Source organism: Chanos chanos, chromosome 2, assembly GCF_902362185.1.
Source record: "Chanos chanos chromosome 2, fChaCha1.1, whole genome shotgun sequence".
Taxonomy (NCBI): domain Eukaryota; kingdom Metazoa; phylum Chordata; class Actinopteri; order Gonorynchiformes; family Chanidae; genus Chanos; species Chanos chanos.
The window spans coordinates 5,357,641-5,381,580 of record NC_044496.1 but is presented as its reverse complement, the minus strand read 5'-3'; the positions used below and the strand labels follow the sequence as shown (position 1 = coordinate 5,381,580).

General features: G+C 44.1%; 1 protein-coding gene across 1 annotated transcript in view; it reads right to left on the bottom strand.

Annotated features, from left to right (window-relative positions):
• plekhg4 (pleckstrin homology domain containing, family G (with RhoGef domain) member 4) overlaps positions 1 to 23,940 on the bottom strand; it is a 62,611-nt gene that overhangs the window by 19,289 nt on the left and 19,382 nt on the right. Inside the window, exons 4-14 of the mRNA XM_030794123.1 lie at positions 23,141 to 23,746; positions 19,378 to 19,518; positions 19,034 to 19,157; positions 18,575 to 18,668; positions 15,008 to 15,094; positions 13,929 to 14,045; positions 13,583 to 13,681; positions 10,842 to 10,990; positions 5,153 to 5,291; positions 3,859 to 3,981; positions 3,206 to 3,397 (exon numbers count right to left, since the gene is read on the bottom strand). Of these exons, the coding sequence (XP_030649983.1) occupies positions 3,206 to 3,397; positions 3,859 to 3,981; positions 5,153 to 5,291; positions 10,842 to 10,990; positions 13,583 to 13,681; positions 13,929 to 14,045; positions 15,008 to 15,094; positions 18,575 to 18,668; positions 19,034 to 19,157; positions 19,378 to 19,518; positions 23,141 to 23,746 (1,871 nt within the window). The remainder of the gene's footprint in view (positions 1 to 3,205; positions 3,398 to 3,858; positions 3,982 to 5,152; positions 5,292 to 10,841; positions 10,991 to 13,582; positions 13,682 to 13,928; positions 14,046 to 15,007; positions 15,095 to 18,574; positions 18,669 to 19,033; positions 19,158 to 19,377; positions 19,519 to 23,140; positions 23,747 to 23,940) is intronic.

Genomic DNA, 23,940 nt, shown 5'->3' with positions numbered 1-23,940 from the left:
GCTACGGCAGCGTGAGGAGGGTTTATTGGCGTGTGTGTGTGTGTGTGTGTGTGTGGAGCGTGTGGTGAGGTTCGTGGGCCGTGCTTTAAGTGCTCATGACACTGCTGCTTTCTCTCTCTCTGACACTCCTGCATGTTCACTGTGCTCCTCTTCTCTGACCTGCCCGTCGGCCTTTGTCCTAAAATCACACGTGTGGGAAATGGCCTCTCCGCGTTCGCCTCGGTGTCTGTGCGCCGGCCATCTGGAGCGCCGTGAGGTTCAGTGACCGTACACGAGACGGGAGGACAGGCCCGGGGGGCACAAAATGCCCAACTTAATACCCCCCACAACATCACCCCACCCCACCCCAAGGACAATAACCCTGCACAGCGAAGAACCAATACAACAAAGCCTTTCACTGCCTCAGTGCTGCACTGTCACTTTCATCACTGATTTTGCTGTGTGTTTGCCTGCAGGGCCTATGTGCTAGACATATCAATACAGTGTTTGTCACCCAGCGTGTGTGTATGCGTGTGTGTGTGTGTGTGTGTGTGAGTGTGTGTGTGTGGACAGGCACTGCTTAAGCACAGTGAGGTGCTGCTGTCTGTTTTTGTCTTTAAAGAGTTTCAGTAGAAGTTAATTAAATAAAATTTAAAAAAAAAAAGATTCTAAATCACAGTTACTAAATTCAGTTTCAGTTCAGTCAATGAAAAAAAAAAGCACTTCATTAACTGTAAACAATCCATTCGTTACATTCAACTGGAGCTAGAGTTTATTAGAGTTTAATTGGTTGTAATGCTGCTGTAAAAAGCTAATAAAACGCTTTTGAAGCTAACGAATCACAAACACTGTACTTATTAATTATTCAGCATAATCACCCGCTCAATGCAGAGCCAATTCCTTTTTGCCTTTAAACAAAGGGTCAAGCTGAATGAGGGGGAGGTATAAAATGGAAGTGACAGGCAGTCATACAAGACATTGTCTCTGCAGCCCATCCTCCTTTCTCAGGCTGGTGCATTAACATAGGCCAGCCTGCCTGGATACCGGGCACACAGCACAGGACAGGACCGCTCTGATTCAGGGCTAGGCTGACTTGTCATCAGTCACAAATTAAGAACCGAGGCCTCAAACGCCACTCCTCCTCGCCGTTACTGCTCACACATACATACACACACACACACACACACACACACACACACATGCAGTGGCTATAAAGAGACTTAGCACAGCTGTGTAACACCCAAGAGGAGGTCACTAATCATGAAATATGTTTATTTTATTAAAAAGCCCTGTTTCTTTTTCTTTTACAACCTAAAAGTAAACCAAGAGTATCATAAATTTTGTGGAGTTAAAGAAGGGCATTATAGACAAAAAAAATGAGACACACTTCAACAAAAATAGTTATATTGAGTATGAAAAACCAGGGGTCACCCCAAGGTGGCCCTCATATTTAAATAAAGCACACTAAAAGCACTTAACGATACCTGTCATCTTTAAAAGGCATGCATAAGCACGTACGACCTAATCTGCAAACCTGTTGAGTGCTAGGGCTAGTATAAAAGGTTAAACAGTGACCTGGGCACAGAGAGCAATGCATGTAAATTAGACTGAAATGAGCGTGTGATGTCCCTTTTTTGTGATATTGAACTAAATCTTCTGCCCTTGAATGAACACAACAGTGTACCAACAGATGGCAGGAGAGCCCTGACTCAGGCCCTGTGTCCTGAGAGGGGGGTTGGGGGGTGGGGGTAAGGGCAGAAGAGTGCCTGGGGAGGGGGGGGGGGGGTGGGGGGGGGAGCACACTGAACAGCCTGTCAGGAGTGAAGTATGATTATGTTAATTCTAAAATCTGATAGCGGTCAGTCTCCGGGCCAGTGAGAGACCGTGATGTTCCTGCTAGCTGACACTAGATGGACTACACAGATAGACGAAGCTTTATCAAATTCCACAATATGTTTGCACATCCAGGGCAGGCTATCTGGAGTGTTTCACAGCTACACTACTGACACTGACTCCTTAACTTGATTTGAATGCAGTCTGTGTTTGCAAAGATGGGAAGATTATTCAACAGTCAGGAAGATTACAGTCTGTCTTCAGTCCCAAAAGCCTTGCTATCCATGCCATACATGCATATTTTGTGTGTGTGTGTGTGAAAGAAAGAAAGAAAGAAAGAAAGAAAGAAAGAAAGAAAGAAAGGACAAGGAAGAAGTGTGCATGAGAGAGAGAGAGAGAGAGAGAGGAAGAGCGGGAGAGAGAGAGAGCGAGAGCGAGAGAGAGAGAGAGCGAGAGAGAGAGAGAGAGAGAGAGGGAGAATGTGTGTGTGAGATTACTACTGGTCAAACATTTCCATGAGAGCTAATGTGTCCTCACACATTCTTTTCTCTTAAGAGACTCTGCCATCTTTTGCTAAACTCACCAGTCTCTCATACGTACACTATGTAATACATACAAGGCTCTCTTTACACGGGCAAAATTTCAGAATGGCAAGTCTGTCATTCAGCGCTGTTCTTTGCTCCCACTGACTTGGAAAAAAAGAAAAAAAGAAAAGACAATTGCTTTCTTAGATGGAGGGCGGATTCTAATTTGAGACCGTTCATTGTGAAGTCATCCTACTACAGGCAGTCAGACAGAGCCCAGGATGACAGTGTAACTGTATGTAAGACAGCCTTTCAGAGAGCCATGAACGCATTACAGACCCAACCAGAGCACTGCCTATTGTGTTCAGTGGGGGGGTGGGGGGGTGGGCAGGGGGGCAGATGCAGAAGCCGAAAAGAAAACCGATTCAGTAAAAGCACTTTGCTCTCAACTGTGCTACAGCAAACACCTTCTCTCCACTGGGGGAATTCTCAGCACTCGTTTTCGAAATACAACTCATTGTTGAGAGAAACCAAAAAAATTCTGTAAAAAGATCCTTACAAAAAAGAAAACGAAAACAGCTATCCTAGTGTTTACGTAGATCTCAACAGGTGTACTCTGAACCGTGACCTTCGTCTTACCCCGTCTGGCAAAAAACAGTTAATAAGAAACTCACGAGGGTGCTTCAGAAAAGAGAACAACAGACTGGTTTATCTGGTTACAGTGGCATAGCTGAAAGGATTTCTCATCTTAAAGTCACGGCTTGTCAAATGCACTATTTTTCCACGCAATTTACAACCCATAATCAAAGCAGAGAAGAGATGAAAAAAAAAAAAAAAAAGAAAAACTTGCATACCACGTCTCCTCTTACCTTGTCAAAAAACTCGTAGAGTCTGACGGTTTTGTCGATTTTGTCCTTGGTGTCCTCCACCCTCTGGGAAAAGTCGTGGAGATGAACCCAGAAAGAACGTACTTTCACCTCATAGACCTGCAGCTCCGCTGAGGACACGTCCTCCCACCGCTCCAACCGCTTCAGCAAAGCCTCTCCACCTTTACAGTGCTCCTACAGCCCAGAGACAGAGACAGAGAGAGAGAGAGAGAGAAGTGCAGTCACTCAGTTAACACATACCTATATTAACCATGGGCATGAACAGGAGACAGACAGAGAGAGGGAGAGAGAGAGAGAGAGAGAGAGAGAGAGAGAGAGAGATGGGAGGGTGGCTCACTTGGTGAGTACAATGAGTCAACTCTTAAAAACACCATAAGTTAAAACACAAGTATATTCATGTGCAGTCAATGATTTCTTGAGTATCAGTAGCATCGTATGTGTAATATGAGATTTCATATTTCCATCAGTCGACTGTAAGGCCTGACCCAGCCTGCATGGCCTCAGTGATACCTGAGGACAGCAGTCAAATAACACAGGTCAGCCGAATGCTTCTCTGTGGTTTTCCCAGACATTAAACAGACCGGTGAGGGGGTGAAGAGGTTAGTGTGGAAGGGGCTGAAGGCCTGAGGACATACGTAAGCAGCGGAGTAGAAGTCTCTGAAAAGAGCCTGTTTCTTATGCAACTGCTCCAAGGAATCCTCCAGCTCACTCAGAGTCTGCAGACGGTTCTCTCCCACCTCATCGATCCACTGGCTTACCTGCATACGCACACACACACACACACACACACGCGCGCGCGCGAACACACAAAGAAAGAGAGGGAGTGAAACAGACTGTGAGACATCCTATCAATCATTCATCACGAGTTTAAATGTCACAAGTAATTGCCTTTCTAAGATTCTCAGGGTACTGTTTGAATTTGATACAGCAGAATGAGCATGAGAAACTGAAACATCAGTGGGAAAAAGATTTGGCACAGTATAAGCACAACGTTAAACATCAGTGAGAAAAAAACTTAATCATGTGTGACAGTATCTAATCCAGCACAAATCCAGCACAGTACAGGATCCCGAGTTCTTGAAATCTGTGTGTGTGTGTGTTTATGTGTTTGCTTATGCGGGTGTGGAAGACTACACCAAAGTATGTGTGTGTGTGTGTGTGTGTTTGAGTGCATATGCTTATGCAAGTATGGAAGATTACAACAAAGTGTTTGTGTGGGTGTGTGTGTGTGTACACCCGTGCATATTTGCATTTGTGTCTTCATTCATAGTGTGTATTTCTGCGTGTGTGTGTGTGTGTGTGTGTGTGTGTGTGTGTGTGTTTATATGTATGCATGTGCGTGTGAGAGAACCTATATCAGCATTTCTTAGCAAATTCATGCCAACTGTTTTGTTTTTCTTTTCCCACTCAAGGCCTGAGGACACAGTCACCCGCTGAACAAATGAGACGCATAAATCGAGGACTAGCTGGAGGAGCAGCAGGAGCTGCAGGAGCAGCAGGAGCGGCAGGAGCGGCAGGGGCGGCGGTGCGCCGAGGTGCTGCTCTGTGTTCTGTGCTGGGTAAACTGTTCTGTTGTGTTGTACAGAGGAGCACGACTCTGACCGTGCAGGTGTGACACGGCTAACAGGTGGTAGAGTGCAGGGTGACCTGCGTGTTACTTATCGATCAGCGTGGTTGTTTTGGAGACGTTGTGAGGGCAGTGACAGTCATGTAAAATGAAGTGAATTAAAATTCGTCAAATTACTCAATGACGTTTCAAAAACTTTGTTACAAGAAAAAGAGAAACGGGGACCATGAGAGTTCCGTTCAACACTCTTCATCTGCCTTACACATTTTACAGTCTCAAAAACTGATACACAAATAGGCATAATTGATCGATAAAATGAGTTAACCAGACTAATAGTGTAGAACAGGAGTTTGAATGCCCACCTCTCTGAAGCCTTCCTCCAGGCTTTTAAACTCCATGATAAACTCCAGTTCCTGGGTGCATTTATTGGACAGCTTCACCAGCTTGTGTACCAGCTCATCCACCTGGTTATACAGCCTTCCCACATTCTCCACAGCATCTCTGTGACACAACAACAACAACAAAACACACAACCTTAAGTATACACTCTACTGATGCTAGCACAGTTTATTTAACCTTCCTTTTCAAATTACAATCCATGGGACAGACACTGTCATCATAAACGATTTCAGCAGTATTCACTGCAACCCAAGTAAGCACATAATCAGGTTCCCCTACAGGATCTCACTCAAACCTGATGGTGAAACTTACTGTATCAAAGGTGTTATGTATCCTGTCAAAGAAAAGAGAAAAAAAAAATCCAGAAATATATTCTAAATAGAATCCATTGTATTCCTTTGGTAGAGACAGGGCTTGTTTAATGAAAACTTAGCAATGACAGCTGAAACTACAGTAGAACACAGCTGACATGCTATTGGTAAAGGGAGCTCGAAAGAATGCATGTGATTGGTGTTTGGCTGACGAGGCTGCAAACTGATTGGTGGTGGCTGACTGGCAGAGTGGTCAGGCGGTGTAAATCTGTTCAGTGTGCTTGGATTGACCATCCACTCCCACATTGCTCAGCTGTGCTTAACCTCATCACCTCAAATCAATGCACAACTACACATCACACACTCACACTGAGGTGGTTGTGTGCGTGTAGAGAGAAAGAGAGAGAGAGAGAGAGAGAGAGAGAGAGAGAGTGAGAAAATGAGAGGGAGAAAAAGTGAGAGAGAGAGAGAATGTGAGATGGACAGAAGGAAAAAAAAAAGGGAGAGACAAAGAAAGAAGCTGAAAAAAGTTGTGTGTGTGTGTGCGTGCGTGATGTGTGTCTGTGTTTGTGTGTCTGCATCTATAAATATTCTTGCTTTCGTGTGTCTATCTCTGAGCAGGGAAACATTAGCACAGAGTGTTAGTGCATAATGACTGCGCACATTGTGAGAAATCCCTGAGGTTGATAAGTCAAAGATGACTTCATTTCTTGTGCGGCTCACTTCCACAGAGAGCTGCATTGTCTTCTAATTAAACATTCATGCATCGTTTCCCTCTAGCGTGTAGACAACTGACCGGGCGTCAGAGTATCCCTGGACAACGCATCGCGAGACAGTAAATAAAACAATGTGGAGTTATTATTGATGACTCACATATCCATATATTTGGCAGATGAATCATCTAACACACACACACACACACACACACACACATACACATACAATTATATCCTCCAGCTCATGCTTTGACCCCTCCTGTTTGATTACAAAAAGCACACACTCTCTCTGTCTCTCTCTCACACACACACACTCACACACACACGTACAGACACACACACACAATTATATCCTCTAGCTCATGCTTTGACCCCTCCTGTTTGATTACAAAAAGCACACACTCTCTCTGTCTCTCTCTCTCTCACACACACACACACTCACACACACGTGTACACACACACACACATACACATACAGAGTGTAAAGAGAAAGGCTTAGGGAGTCTGTGCTGAATTGTCTGTGTAGTAACTGGACTGTTCTGTCAGTCTAGATGCTTGTGTGGGTATTTGCTTTATAAAGGCATTCTGCACCACCCTGTAGAGTTTTGACACTGCTCCAAGGCTGTGCCACTGATGTAGAAATATACTGAATGGAATAAGACACACGTTTAAGGCACGGTGCTGTTTAAACTTTGTCTCAGACGGGCTTTTTGACGTCTTCTCTCAAATATTTTTGCCTAAATGTCCAGCAGCAGTAGCAGTTGTCTTTTCTGTGTTATTTTTCTCCCTGAATAAAACATAGGGACCAGAAATCCCCTTCCTCCTTTTTTTTTCGTGCCTGAGGTGCAGCAGAGGGATCGGTTCATGACAAATGAGTCTTTGGTTTTCTCAGTGTGGGATTCTTTCTGGGCACGGCTCTTTTACAATAGAGCGCTGTCGCTCACTATGCATTAGCCAATAGACGCCTGAGGCAAGATTAGCCCCCGCTCTCAAAAAAAACAACAAAAAAAAACATTACCTAATAAGAGCTTGACGATCAAGACAAGCTGATTGTCAGGCTTGAAAAAAAGAAAACTGATTGTCGTCCACAAAAAAAAAAAAGAAAAAAGAAAGAAAATAAAGAAATGAAAGGGTTAACTTGAGGATATCACTGTTTGTGTGTATGTCTTAGATAAGAAAGATTGTCTTTCGCTGAAAGGGTTTTCTAGAGCTTTAGATTTCACCCTCTGAAAAATAAACACCGGTAATGATTCTCCTTGTTTACCATTCCAATCATCCCTGTTTCTGACAACAGTACAGTTTTGATACAATGTTGTTATCAAAAAAGACCGTGCTTCACAAAGAAGGCTTTCTCAGCAAGCCACCTGACTGTTGTAAGCAAGACTGTTGAAGAGTCAGGGTTGTTTCGTATATATTGTTAAGATGTGTCTAGTCTTATCTATTTAACTGAGTCATCTCAGTTTTTTTCCATGTCCCCCTGGGTACAAGGCAGGACTTTCTCCATCACACACCCTGACAAATCTGACTCATATTGCACATACTGAACCAACAGGGAATGTCAAGAAAGCCCTGCTGTTTCAGAGAGAGAGAGAGAGAGAGAGAGAGAGAGAGAGAGAGAGAGAGAGCGATAAGAACTGTTTAAGGCTGTTATGACTCCAGCATCAAGCTGAAAGTCAAAAACAGGATCGCGGTGACCCTGGGAAAAGTGGTATCGCTCACTCTGTCTGTTTGGGAGGTGAGAATGTGGGATACTCAGTGATACTCTCAGCCGGTGTGTGCCAAGGGCTTTCTATACTCGGAAGTGACTCATGCTAGGAAAAGCAAACAGTCAGGCGAGTGCTTCCAAGGCTATCTGCAGATTGAGTATCTGGACTTTTTGGCATAAATGAAGGAATCTTGAACTCTTTATGAAGATAATCTGTGTAAAGGCAGCAGGAGACCAAACCTTTGGCGAGGAGGGGAGGTCTTAAAACTCGAACCCTGCTGAGATATTAGTGCTATATCCAAATCAATGAATGTTAACAGACACCTTCAGGCAAAGCTACGGATCTGCATTGAATTGCTCAGGCAAAGTGGAATGATGAAGCTAATCACTTCAAGAATGTCACAGCTCATCCAAGAATAACCCAAAGAGGGACAAGGTCCTTCCATTTCAAACGCATAGAGACCGTTTAGGTTTCACGACTTAACGATGCTCCTAAAGAGCATTAGCTTCAGACTCAAACCCTTCAGGGCCAGATTTACTAACGCTTTATTTAGTGTTTTAGCATGTGATAATAATCAGCGCACACAAAGTAAAGACTGATACATAGCCGGTAGTGAAGGATTAAGATATTTGGGACACGTTGCTATAAACCTCTGGGCTTAAAAAAAAAAAAAAAAGTTTGAGTTCGGGCCATAGGTGAAGAATAATCTAAAAAAAATCCAACCAAGGGCTGACATGTTTTGGACAAACTGTCTGAATTTGGAGCTCTTTCAGGGGAAATGATTTGAACAAATCAAACACACTGTACATCAACGCGAAGCAGGGAGACAGATACGGGAGAAAAGCAAGAGGGAGAGACCGTGAGACTGAAAGCAGAACCGAGAAAAGTCCCTATTTTTGGAATTTAGCTCTCCAGCGTGTCAATCAAAGCTCTTCCTCATCTCTCTTATCTTTCCATTACTGAACACGTTTCCTCCAAAACAAAGGCTTAACTCACGTACCTGAACCAGGAGGTGCACACCAACGCACGGCATGGAAAGTGGGAGAAAGGAGCAAAGCTTTTTTTTATTTTTTAACAGAAAGACTGTTAAAGATCATTTTGTAAGGAAGCCGGCACAGTAAAAGTAACATGTTTTACTGTACCGGCCGGTGTGAGAAAGCCGGTACGGTAAAAGTACATTTAATCTGAGGAAGCGCAGGGACAAAGATGACAGCATTGAACGCACGGTAAGGTCACTGACGTAAATCTCTCTACAACGTCGAAAAGCCGTGACATAAACCCCAAGAGTGAAAGCCTTTGACTGAGCTGGGCCTTGTCATAATAGGACAAAAATCAAGCCGAACAATAGCGGAGGTTTGTCTTCCACTGTTACACACTTGCTGTTCCCGACACACCTGTGCAGACGGTTATTGTGTCTCTGTCAGCCGAGCAATTGTGTTTGGGCACATGAGCTGCAGGAGGAGGGGTTTGAAGACTGGTAAGACTACAGGTATGGTCATACACACACACACACACACACGGGTTTCAGGTTACACCTCTCTGCGGGATCGCCGTGCCGACCACGAGCAATCCTAAAAACCCACAGTCCTTCACTTAACGCACATCGTACCGCTAGCTTATTTGCACGACAGAGAGAAAGGAACTCACTCTTATTTGCGTGGCCAGAGTTACACATGCTAGTGCTGAGAACCCCTGGGTTCCATTAGATACAGGTTTTTCATGTGTACGTGTTACACTTCAGTGTATTCAACAGGCTGTACAGCTCCCGGGACTGGCAGGGAACCTCAGAGTGTGCCTTTAATGGAGTCGGAGACTCCAGAGGTAAACAAGGCTGCAGACAAGACCAGAGTTATGTCTCTTTACACAGCCTTCAAAGCTTTGACCCTGAACACTTCCAGACCTGTCAGCTGACCCCTGTCTGGAACTAAACACACACACACAAATACATGCACAAACACATGTAAAGGGACCCTGCTTCACTTTATCACAAGGAAGTCTAAAAATATTTTGTTCTTGTCACGTCTCACAGACATAGCCACCAAGGGATGATGATGTTCTCTAAAAGTGCACAAGTGCACAGAGTAAACTGTTACAAGCCTCCCCAGGGCCCTCTAAATCAAACAGAACTTAGTATTAGGATAGAGCATCCAAACACTGATAAGATAATGAGAGAGAGAGGGGGAGAGAGAGGGAGAGAGAGAGAGAGAGAGAGAGAGAGAGAGAGAGAGATTAAAGCTTTCGGGTGAATGTGGAGAGCAGAGAGCTTGAGATGGTGATAAGAGTACTCCTCTTGGCTTGGCTCAAGCACACACACACACGCACAAACACTCACATATACAAACACGTGCATGCACAGTCTAAAACATTCTCCATCCTAGTCAAACCTTGGATATGTTTAAAAGATTCTCTGTACACACACTCTCCATCTCTTTCCATCAAAAAGGCCAGTTTGTTTTGGCAGGTATGTTTCGGCCACTTTTAAAATCAGGATAACATTCAGATGCAAATGCTCTGGTTCGCTACGAAGTAACCGCTAAGAGCACGTCTTGATCTGGTTGTAATGGTCTGCTACAGAACAAACAAACACGTTTGACAGGAGGAACAAAACACGCAAGGAGAGAGTGAGAGAGAAGTGCTCTGGGCTACAGTATTATTTTCCTCTGCTTTGTAAAGAGATACTCTAAGATGGGTTCAGTGACCTCGTACAAAATGAGCATGAATATGAAGCTCTAGAATACTGAGGCACACTGTAATACATGGGGGAAGCAGCCTTGGAATCGAAGTGTGAATGAAGTGGTGCTATGCTTTTTCTAGGTTATCTGGGAATTTCTTTTTTTCCCACTGGGTTCTCTCACCTGCAATCATCGTGTTTTTGCTGATGATGTCCGTAAAGCATGTGTCTGATTTCACAGTTCTCACCTGTAGTCCTCTGTGAGGCTGACACAGGTCTCCTCCTTGCGTAGTCGGGAGAGAGCGGCCCCTCCCTCTAACTGCAGACGGACCAATCGGCTGTCCTCCAGCACGCTGCACATTAGGTCCCTGTACTTACCCAGCATCGCCTGAGCCTCCTGTAACACACAACACACTTACAGTCATTACTTACACACACACACACCCACATGCACACACACAAAGGGGGGAAAAAAAACAACAACTGCTAAATCCACCTTAATAAATCTCAGTGACAAAGGCTTCCTGCACACTGTTGACCTGATCTGAGTGCATTTGGTTCTTGTGGCTAAAGAGAAACAGTGAAATACATTTCATACACTCAAAGTGAAATCCTGTAACCACACCTGAAAAATTTTACAGAGACATTCATTCCTTCGTCCATTCATTCATTTACAAACAGGACGTGGCACTGATTCCAGAACAGTAACAAAGATTCTTCTTTGTCTTACTGTCACATAGTTGCGATCCGACCATATTGTGACATTGGCGATGACTCAGATGAACAGTTAAACCTTATAAAACACACCACACCAGATTCTTCTCTGGAGCTGAGCGCACATGATAAAGTGATAAACACGTTCAGATCAAAGAGCGGGAGGTCCACAGAGGCAGAGGCAAAATAATGTCATGACTCCAGCATGTCAGCACATTCTGATAATCATACACAGAGACCTGCACAGCACAGCACAGCGCACAAGCCAGAGTATGGGAAAAAAAGCAGAGAGGCTTCGAAAACACACTGTAATTACTTTAATTATTCACTGTCACTGTCTCTGTACTTACACTGGAATGCCAGAGAAGGATATTAAAAAACAAACACACAACAAAAAAAAAAAAAAAACAAGCTCTACGCTTAAAAAACAATCTTGAAGACTCGCAGCTCCTCTAGCTTTACATCAGACCAAAGACCTGGAACATTGAGTGGGACTGTCAGGGGGGAGAAAAACCTGGGATATCAGAGGGCCTCTTAATCCTTAAAAACAGGCCCCTGGGGGTCAACTCCAGAAGAGTGCAAGAGAGGGAGGGGAGAGAAGAGAGATGTAAAAAAAAAAAAAAAAAGAGGGGAAGAGAGGAAGAGATAGAAGAGAAATAAAAAAAATGAAAAGGAGGAGAATGCACTGAACACAAAGGAGGGATTGAAGGCTATAATGAAGAAAAGGTAAGAAAAAAAAACGCGTGATGCAGAACAGATAGGAGGAGAGAGACGGGGGGGGGTAACTGAAGGAGCTGCATTGTTGCTCTCAGGTTCAGACTTGTCTTCCTGTCCTATCCCTCTTCAGTATCATCTCTTCCCAAAAGCCAAAGGTCCTTGTGTAAACACCTTCGCACAATGCCATAGGACCAATCCTTCACATCAGCCTAAAGCCCTCATCAAATAGCCTTAAGCCCTCAGAGATCTTCCAAATGGCTTCTAGACCACAAGCATCTCCCTGTGGTTTCGCCTTTTCTGTCCCTTTGCCTGAACAAAAGCAAAGCAAATGAGTTGCAGATTCCAAGGCATTCCGAGAGTTCTCAAAGACGGTAACCGCAACACATGGACCTGAGTTCTCCACCCGGCTCCAAAGAAGTGTACCTTTGGTATAATATTGCATTGTTTTCTCCAGCCTGTGACATCACAGCGCGCTGGTTATTTTCCTGGCTCTGCGGTCGTCTTAAAGAGCCTCTGAGTGACGCACTAGAGGTCAATCGAGTGAATGCACTAGCCCATCCAAAGCATCCAAAACTCCTAATGATCCAGAATACAGACGCCAAATACTGAATGTCATTCAGCAGTTCAGCTTCTCAACCCCTAAATATCCATTTCACACACTCATCTGTCATGAACTGACCCTGGAGCTGTAGTTAGACAGACAGTCAGTGTGGTGTGCAGCAGAAACGGCGCCGGTACGCAGGCTCTCCTGAGATTGCTTTCATTAGCAGGTCTGCTGATTTCGTGTTGGTAATAAAAGCCCTCTGGCCCCAAGGCTAACGCAGGCTTTGGTAAATATATCCACGGTCCCACTGACACAGATTTTTAACATGCTAAAACTGAGAGCATGCCAGCTCTGATGCATTTCCCATTCTCTGCCTGTCTGGGTGGCAGGGAAAGAACTGGACCTCTGGTTGGTGTGTGGTTGCAGCGGAAGTTTGATAGTGCCAGTGATTTTCAGAAAAATGAAAACATAAGATAACAGACATGCGTCCAATGGGCAAGTTAGTAAGAGTGAAGATCAGAGGAACAAAATACGAGAGCAGAGGCTGGAGCTGAGAACATATTTGAAACATATTAATTATCTTTCCTGTGGAAACTAAAATGTTCTCTTCTCTGGTTTGGGGCACCTTATAAAGATTAAAAAGAAAAAAAAAGACTTCAAGAAACGGTAAACAGAAAAAGGCAATACACTGGATTAAATTCAGACCTTACACTAAAGCCATGCTGAAATGACGTCTATCTCCAAAACAGCGATAAAAGCAGAATGTTTAGGAGCTGGAGATTCTAAAATAGAACAATCTGGAAAAACCTTCGAGTCCTGCAAAGCAAACATTCTAAAACCCCCTTCTCTGGAACAATCTGCCTTTTCCTGTACCTTTAAAGTCGCTCTGCTTATTCAGTTAATAAATTGCTGGATAATTAACTGACTACATGTATTACTTGTGGTAAAGTAAGATTGATTTTGGTCCCCAAGGGTTGCGTTCGATTGTGATCGAGTGTTGTGGCGTTACCATACCTCTGCCGTGGGAGGCAGTACAGTGGACTCCAGACTGCTGATGGTGCTCTGGAGGAGATTGATGGCATCTTGACAGTTACTGGTCAGCTGCTCCACTCTCTGTCAGAAGGTATGGGTATAAATGAAAAAAAATCCAAACACAGAGGAACAATAGCATATGAAAGCTCTCTAAACCACAGAGCATTTTTAGAATAAGTTAGCTGCATACTTCAAGATAGATATTACAAAATATGGTGCAAGAAGTTGATGAAACCAAAATGAGTCATCAGCAAACATGATGATGATGATGATGATGATGAGGATGAGGATGAGGATGATGATGATGATGTGAAGGGTTGTGTCTCACCGTTCGGAAGCCGATCCAGCTGATGTGTGAGAAAGGGAAGGTTCCATCAAATTCTGCGGGGAGCTGGGAGATATCCACATGTTTGTGTAGAGACTTCAAAGACGTCAGCAGTTCCACCTGACGAACAGCCAGAAAGAGAAAGAGAAAGAGTCAGAGTGAATACAGACTCCACTCACGTTCTGCCTGTGAGGCAGAATCAGAGATCACTATATGTGGGACTAGAGCTGTGTCTACAGTCTCAGCAAACACAGCTCTACATCAGATGTAATGAGTAAAGAAAACATGAGAACAAGATAGAAAACTAAAGCCGGGAAAGAAGTGATCTTTCAAAATTAAGTCTTATGTTTCACGCATGCGCTGTTGGGGAGACAGAGTTAACTGAATCTGTGATTTACTGACCAGAGTTATTTTGTTTGCCCTGTGCAGTCAGTTAACTTGTTTCGAGGTTCATTCATTTTTGTCATTACCCAGTTAACAGACTGACGACCGACCGCACTTTGACTATTTGTCATATGGCGTAAACAAAACTAAACAGGACTCGCGGCGTTATCTGGGTGTCGTGTTGAGGAGATCTGGGCCGTGCTTGAGCTGAGCACGTCCTCAATAACCTGCACTCGGTTTCACTCAGTGGGACTTTCAGCCAAGACACTCAGGCCTAGGTTTTAAAATAGCCCCAGACTCTCCAAGTGCAAAGGCAAAACAGTGTGAACCAAGGACAACTCCCAAACAGAATCAGTGTCATGGACTAAGCTGTCGTTCCAATTTATATATATATATTTTTTTTTTTTTTTTTCTGAGGTACAGTTCATCTGCAGTGCACATTTCTGGACACATTAAACGTTACGGTTCGGCTTGAAGCGAAGGCAAACCTTGAAGTGTTGAAAAACGTGTCTGCTCGTATCCTTCTGTTTAAGGTCATCGCTCTTATTTATGTTTAAGGTTTTGCTGTCTCAATGTCAACAAACCTCCCATCACCCCCTATGCTTGGAGACAAATCTTGGCGCCAGTTCTTGCCGGCATGTATGAGGGACTGATTCAGTGCACGGGTGAAGATGAGGAGGAGAGTGTGCGTCTCTTACCTGGATGGAGGATGGCTTATCCAAGCGTAAAGCCAGATCTCTATCGGCCAACAGCAGTACAGTGTGAATGCAGCCAGGCATGGTGTCCTGTGTTTAACAGACAAACAAACAAAAGAAAGGGGGAACAAATTAACTTGAGTGGCCTTCTGAGGGTGCAGGACGGAAAAAAACAAAACAAAAAAAAACACAAGTTAATATTAAAGAGAGGAGTAGCAGCTACTGGAGGGAGTGAAAACCAACATTAATGTACGCTTTTAGCCCGACGTTTGCACGACGACAACAAGGCTCTTTGAAGTAAAGTTTCAATGCCTTTCACAGAATCTCACAGTCCAGTAATATGCACTCATATAATACCCTTTCATATTTCAAGAGTCAATAAAAGACTGGTTTTAGTCTTTGTAATAAAAGTCAGACGCTCTGTAACAAAAGGGAAAAAAAAAAGACAAGTCGCAGCAGCGTGTTCATGACATCGTCTTTGATGGACTCACTTTCTTTTTCCTCCTTTTCTTTGTTTTTCATTGACGGTTGGGGAAAAGAAAACACAAGTGTTCGTCGTCTGTCTTGCTTTCGTCCACAACAGAGTAAGTCCTAACCAATCATAACAATAAAGTAAAACTTCTGTGGTACAAGTTCTAAAACCAGCCCTGCCGGAGCGTGACAATAGCCTGTTTATGTCTGTAATATGTCACGGGCACATATGTCGGCATACGTATTAACCGCTCTCATTCTTTCGTTGGTTTACAGAGGGCTGATGGTACAGCTTCTCCGAGTGCTGCTTACAGTGTGTTTGTTTGAAAAGTAAACCAAATGAAAATGATACACGTGTAGTGTATCACAGTCCCTGGTGTCTCCTCGTCGTGGCAGGACACATGAATCAAAAACCAAACAGATGCGAGATGGAGAGGATATGATAAATGTGTGGTTTGTTCTGAACAAACACAGCGGAGAATGAACAGAGGAGTTTGGGTGACTTCTTTGCAAAACTTCTTTACAAAACTTCTTTACAAACATAAGCATCATTGGAATCCAGTTAGTTGACTTCACACTCAATTCACTGACTGATGGACTGGTTGGTGGGTTGGTTGGTTGGTTGGTTCTCAAAATTTCAAAAACACCTATGATGAAGTTTAATGTAATCTATGGTCAGGCAATGTGAGACCTCCATAGTTGCATCTTCAGTGGGATTCCCACAGCGTGCCACAACATGGCATGTAATCCACTGCAAGCCCCGACACACACTGAGAGGGATGAGTTTAAATAAGGTACTTTGTATTCAGAAACAAACCTGGACTATGTTGCCTGGTGCGTCGAGTATTAAACGTATGTAAACACTCGTCGAAACCGACGACAGTTCGCTTCTCTGCACAAAGAGTCTTAATCAGATTAAACAAACCGAAAAGCACACACACTTTCTCTTCCTCTCTGTCTCTATCCCCTCCATTCATACAGACACAAAAACTCTGAGTCATCCCCACACTTTGGGATTTTTTGTGTTCTCGCTGTGACATGTCCAGGTGAATTTAGTCAAGAGATCAAATCTCTTACTGTCTATCTGCACAGGAAGCGCAGAGTCATCCATCTGTGATCAAACTACAAACAGCATAAAGCAACTGCAAACACAAAGCTCTTTCTATAGTTAGAGACACAACTACACAGACAAATCTGGTCTTGGTCGTTCTGTTTTGGCACCTGCATAAACTGTAAACTCACGATACAGAGGCTGGATTGACAGAAGGTGACAGAAACATAATTCACTTTCCGAACATCACATTTCTAAATTAATACAACGACTTGAGCTTAGGGCTTCTACGTGTGGGGCTTTGTTTGGCTTTGAAAGTCACAGCTTCCAAATACCTGGTGTTGCACGGCAACTGCCGCCAAGAGCTCACGTTATCTGCGCCATGATCAAGACAGCAGGAATCAAGGCGTCTAAATGGAACCCACATTGCTATTGTAGGCAAATCAATAGATGCAAAAAGAAAAAAGAAAAAAAAAACAAAACAAAACAATAGCCCAATCCAGTGCTGTGGTGGTCATGGTTTAAACTCATCAGAGAGGGGAGACAAGGCTCAGGGTGGTGGGGGGGGAGGGAGTGCAATGTCAGCTCAAAGAGGCTGTGATAAGATGATGATATCAGCAGCCATTGTGGAGCATTCAAAGAGAACCTCCAGTTTTTTTTCCCAGTGGGACAGTCGATCTTGAGAACGCATTCATTTAAAAACCATACGCTGCGGCAGCGGCTCTCTCTGCCATTGTTAGCACTGGCCCAGAATGGAGTGAAGGGCAAACACATACGCCCTTTACAGGGTGACATAGACAAACACACTCACCACACCCACACACACACAGATACACACGGACATAAACACACACACACACACACACACACACAGAACATCTATCATTCATGTTAAGAGCCATTCAGGACAACTATTTCAAATACTTTCTCCATCACCAAAAAGGGCTATGTAAAGAACTCATCTGTCAGAAGCGCTTTGTTACTTGGTAAGAATGATGTCAAGGTCATGTTGAAAGCATCATTTGTGTACTAAATTTACACCTGAATCTTATCTGTAAAACATCTAAATTCACGATATATTTATGAGGAAAGGCACTGTACCGTTCCATTTGACAGAAACAGGCGTGCAAGAAAAATAATTTAAAAAAAAAACCATCTTACATAACATCTTCCAGAAACTCCTACAAACCGCATAAACACATTATTTCCCTCCAGTGGAAAAGAGAACATCCTCCTGATTAGAAACACTCTGTAATTTGCTCTTTCTCACACACACACACACACACACACACACACACACACACACAGAGGTCTGTTTTGTGCACTTTTTTCCCCTCTCACCAAATCACAGGGTGTAATTGGCGTACCCATGGTTGGCATGCACTCGGTTGAGTCCTGAGCCAGGTGTTAGGTCACACAGGCCAAAGCTCCATCGTCCCTGGCATAAGCAACTCAGACATAATGAGGCACAGCCTTTCAGACAGAGGGTCAGAGATGGCAATGCTGTTACTGACTGCATACCCACAGGCGATCCCACAGGCTTTTGCTCCAAACCCTAATCCGGCACAAATGGCTCTGCTAATCGAATGATCATGTGGCCAGCAACAGCTGAGTCAGGTGAGTTCGTATGCGGACGCTGCATCTTGAGAGGAGGAGGGGGAGAAAGAGGAGGCAGTTTGTGCAGAGCCGATGGTACTATTCCCTGCGCTCTATAATCTGCAGTCCCTCTCATAAATCATAAATCACATTAATGCTATACAGCTCTTCATTTGGATTTGCTAGAAGTCACCCTCTGTCTTCTGTGTGTCTTGAGTACATAATTCTTACTTCTCATATTCAGTGAGAGTTGTTTTTTGGGGGGGTTTTTTGGTTCTGACAGCTCATTAAAAATTCCAGTGAAAGAAATACCAGTGTGACAGTCCAGGTTTATATTTGGAATTCCTTCCTCCGCAGATGTTTAAAGCACGTCAGAGCTTCAGATCCGGATTTATGACTAATGTACATTCCAGTGTAATATCCGCGGAGTGTGTCAATGGAAGCGTGCTTACCTGGAGGACATTAAATGCTTTAAAGAGGGCAGGAACAGGTGAACACCTGCGGGCGTCGACCAGAACAGTCAAACCCAGAGCGCGAACATCCTTCCTGTAACACACACACACACACACACACACACACAGGTAGAGCATGTGTCATCGGCCGTTTGTATCATCATCTTTAGAAGAGTGTGGTGTGAAACATACACTCCCAGTTAACTCCTAACACCCTTCTGTGTGTGACCAGGCCTGATCATACGCTTAATCAGCAAGGGTTACTTAACAGGACAGATATCTACTTGCTCAAGAGGTGAAGCACTCCTGAAAGTTACTAACAACTGCAGATCTATTGGAGCCATGGCCATTTTGTTCATATTTGTTGAGAATGGCCTATCTCCTTCTGCTTCGCCAACCACTGCAGTACGTTAATAACAGTAGAATGACAAAGACAGAGGACACAGTTACGCTCCTTACCTGAGTATGGTGCAGAAGTAGACCATAATACGCACTAGCTCGCCACTGTTGCAGCTCGGGTTCAACCAAATCGTGTGTCTCGTTGTCACGGTTACCAGCGCATGCCCAGATTTATCTCTCGTGCCTGACAAAATTTCAGTAACGTTGTAATTCTGCTATAGGAATGCTCACAGAAGAGTCACTCAGCCACAGCCATCACAGCAGTGTTCACAGAAACATCATTCAAATTTGTCTTTAACTTTATTCTAGCCCTTACAGGCACCCAAACCTTCATAACCGAGTTGCACATATATGTATACCGTATACTGACTAGTGCCATCTGACTGGAGAGTTGAGGGCCTTACCTGGCAGACAGAGCACTCCTGATCTTAGCACTTCTGCGTTGACGTTGTGGACTTGGCTGAAGACAGGTTGGCTCTTCAGAGACATGGACACCTGAGGGTCAAGCTGTCTCGTTGCAGAGGAGACCGATGCGTGACGCCGATCTTCTGACGGATTGGAGCCCGCGTGACAAAGACACAAGACGAAAAATTAGAGAAAACAATTTAAAACACATGTATGTACATGCACACACACACACACACATACACACACACACACACACATACGCCTCTCACGAGTGCAAAAACAAGTTCCCACAAATCCATTCAGTGCAATGTATTATGTCATCCACGTTTACCTGATTAACTAATTTCTGTCAGACCCTTTTGTTCTCCGCCTGCAGGTAGAATGAACAGTCATCATATCTGACTAACTTTTCCGTTCGCCTTGGTGCCATGTTAAGCAATTAATATTACGCGATAGTATAGCAACGTCGAAAACACATGAGAGCGGAGCCTAGCAACCTTTTAGGCTTACCCAGTGCTGACCAGACTGTCTACAGGCTCAGGCAAACTGAAGGTCTTTGTCTGGACTGAAATCTTCAAAAGTCTTCAAAATGCCTCACTCCAAGCGTGAACAAGTGCACAGAACACCCTAAACTCTACAAGTCTGTGTTTCTCAAGCAAAAAAGGAATCACAAGAATGAACAGCAATGAGATCTACATTCTCTGAATGAGTCCTGTAACACACACACACACAAACATCCCGAAGGGAAGTTTGTGCCAAATCAGTACCATTCTGTGGCTAGACTCAACTTCAAAATCGCAGACTGTAGGTCAATCCACATCATTCTGTGTGTGGACTGGCGTGCCAGAATCCTAGAACCGACGAAAATCTGTGAGCCGTGACGGCGCGACGGAGGTGCACGGAAAACGCTTGCGGAGATCGATAAAAAATCTCCCACTTATACTGCCCAGCTTTACTGCTGCAGTATCTCTGAGATCAAAAGCAGATGAGAGAGGGAGCAGGGAATTCCAAATGTTGATACGTGCTCGTAAAACAGCTTACGGCGGCACAAGGAAAACAGGGATAAATCGTTCTGAGACATGATCTCGCTGAGGCCGCCGTATTTCAAGTAGGATTTGTGCTTCCGAGACGTGAGCGGATTTAACCGGAATGTTACTCCTGACACAGATAACGCACCGGCGAATGTGAAAAATAGGAGCTCCATTAAACGTTTTACACTCATTGTAGGTGCTCTTGGCCTGGCCTGTCTCCACTTCATTTCACCTCCTGTCAGAACTGGCTCAGTCTGTTAAAAGCTAACACTGTCAGCACTTTCCTCCTCTCTGGGAGTCCCAAGGAGATCAGGGGAGCAGAGGAGGAGCAAACAGAAAAGGGGGGTGCAGAGGAGCGTGTTTGGGTTCAGTAGAATGCTCTCCTCTGTGTAAGAGGGCGAATACGATGGAACCCGCAGGCCGGAGCCTCTGTCTGCCTCGTCTTCTGCGTTTTCCCTGTCTCTTTCCCCTCACCCCGTCACACATGTTTTCACACGATTTGACGTGTAGCCTGCAGCATCAGGCTGCACCTCTCGGGATTCACATAACACACAGCCAACTCAAATGAGTAGGGAATCCATATGAGTATAAATCCATATGGCAGACTTCACACTCTCTTAAATGACACAATAACACAGAGAGAGAGAGAGACAGAGAGTGAGCAAGAGACTAAGGGAGAGAGAGAGAGAGAAACAGAGAGAGAAACAGAGAGAGAGAGAAAGAAAGTATGTGTTTATACTACCCTGTGCATTTGTGTGTGTATGTGTGTGTGTGTGTGTGTGTGATGAAGATCACTCGTCAGCAAATGGATCATTTGCCAAAGTCGTGTGTTAGCACTCCGTCCAAGCTGTCAGGCTTTCTATTCTCTTGTGGAAAAACTCTACCTGATGTGTGTTCTACTGGCTAAAGGCATCTGTCAAAGCCATTCCTGCCCAGTTCACAGACTGTATTGTCATTAAATGAACTGCTTTTAACGCTAACACCGACTATAAATCACATACTAAAATAGCTCTCCAGAAATAAACCTTTTCTGAAAGCCAGCAGAATTACTTACACCAAAGAAACATTCAGGACATTTTTCCCCTCTCTCTCTCTCTCTCTCTCTCAGACAATTTAAACTTGTTGTCTAGATTTAAATGCCACTACGATAAAAAAAAATAAATAAATAAAAAAATACAACACATGCCACTAGACAAATTTCACTCTAATCCATGATTAAATATTCATTTAAAAAAAAAACCCGAATCCTTAGAAAACATAGAAATGCCACCCACCTGGAGAGCGTCAAAATCCACAACAGACACAGCGCACAGAATCCCCTTTAATTCACCGCTCGCATCTTTCACCTATTCCGAGACACCTTGGAATGCCCCTCCCCCCCTCGCTCTCTCTCAATGCCTTGACTGTGTAACCTTACCTACCCCACAGCTGCACAGCTCCATTCACATCCGAACCACCCAGTCATCAAAACACGGATAGTACACATCTACGCTGCTCAGGAACAATATAATGTGCACACCCAGACCATATGCATGTGTGTAGCACAGTATTATGAATTAGGAAGGGTAAAAAAAAAAAAAAAAAAAGAGAAAAACTCACCAGGCATGGAGTAAACATTGTCCAATCCCAAGTTTAAAAAAAAAAAAAAAACCCACAACAAATCCAAAAATGCATTCAAAACAAGTCATATTGGATTACCAAAACACTCCTGCCCTTATGATTCACAGAAGTTAAAGTGTCTTCCATCTTTCATTCCTTCCGTCTCCTTCCAAATTGGATTTAAATCTTGGTCAGCACTGGACATCTTTCAGTTGAAATGTTCATCAAAAAAATTTGAAAAACAACCGCAAAAAAACGTCTAGAGGCCTCAATATGACCTGTTAGAACTGAGTCTGTCTTTGTAAAAAATATGTAGCTTAAGCAGAAACAGGCCTTAGCATTTACTTGTTTTTATTTTTTTTCCCCCTTCCTCAGACTGAGGAGAAAACCTGCTCTCTCTCTCTCTCTCTCACTGTGTCATGGGTCGTATGAGATCGGTTTGTATCCTGCCAGTCGCCTGACGCCAGAGGCTTCAGTCCAGTGACAGGATTCAGTTTCGAACCAAAGAGAAAGGAAGTGTGCTAATCATAAGGTAAATATATCAGGTGGACGGAGCACTAGATGAATGGCTAAAATATAGCTTGATTATGCCAAAGCTAACTTCTCCTGTAACCATGGAGACAGTTAGTACAACAACAAGCTAAGTGCAGTCAGGTACAGTTAAATATATGTACTATATAGAAAAAGTCTCAACAGTTGGGGGGGGGGGGGGGGTGAAAATAAAGAAGTACAAAGACCAAAAAAAAGAAAAGAAAAGAAAGAAAATCAAGCAGCACAAAACAGAGGCAAAAAAAGAAACTGTGATAAAGATGGTCAGAGTACGGTCAAAGAGTGATGGATTAGCATTACCGTGAGTGATGACAGCAGGATGAAGCAATGAAGGAGCAGGACAAGAAAGGAGTGAACAAGGAAGAGAGAGAGGAGGTGGAGAGAAGCATGTGGTTGAACCTAGTCTTAGGGAGGAACTGAAGGCCAAATGCAGCAGCTGAGTTGAGGTCACATAGGATTAAAAGGGTAAAAACAGGGAGTTAAGCAAGAGAACTGTTCTGAAAGGAGATGGACAGTTGCTTGACAGGGAAAGAATAAAGGGACGTGTAAGGGGTTCTGGACTGGAGGAACTGAAGACTACCTTGTCGTTGCTGTTGCTGTAGCTCCACGACTGCTGGTTGATCTGGGTGCTCTGAGGAACCATTAACATGGAGCATGACCTCAGACTCAGAGCTTTTCTCCTTTAGCCTCTTGCTCTCCTCCTCTTTCTCATCCTCTGTTCTCTCCTGTGTTCCACCAGTGGCGTTTGGAACGTCCTCTCCCTCTGCGTGTGTGTTTCGATTCTGTGTGCCTGGGTGTTCTGAGTTTGTGTGTCCATTTGGAATCACCCTGTCCTGGTCCCGGATAACGTCTACGCTTTGAGAGCTTGTTGAATCTGTGCTGGTGTTGTGTTGGCTGGCACCTACGCATACCTGCCCATCGTTTACGAGACAGCCTGGCTCTACAACCTCGCTCTTCGACCCCGAATTCACACTCACATTCTGTTCCACCTGCCCTTCATCTAACTTTTCTTCCACATCTTTCTTCCCCTCCACCTCTCCTTCTTCTGTTTTTCTTTCTGTCTTTTGGACCTCTGAATCTGTCTCCTTGCTTTCTGCCTTCTCAAACATAACTGCTGTACTCAGAGTTGAAGGTCCCTCCTCCTGAACTGTCACTAATGTCTTTATGGGCATGGCCTCTGACAGACCTGTTTGATCGGTTTCCTCACCCTTTTTACTGGCATCACATTTTTCGGTTGCCAAGCTCCTGCTCTCCCTTTCTCCCTCCATCTCTTTCTCTCCCTGCTCCTCAGAACGTGTCTCTGCCTCTACCACAGCTGGAGTTACTCCTTCTGTCTGGCCTCCGACCACTTTCTGTCTCTACCTCTCTCTTTGTCTCTAT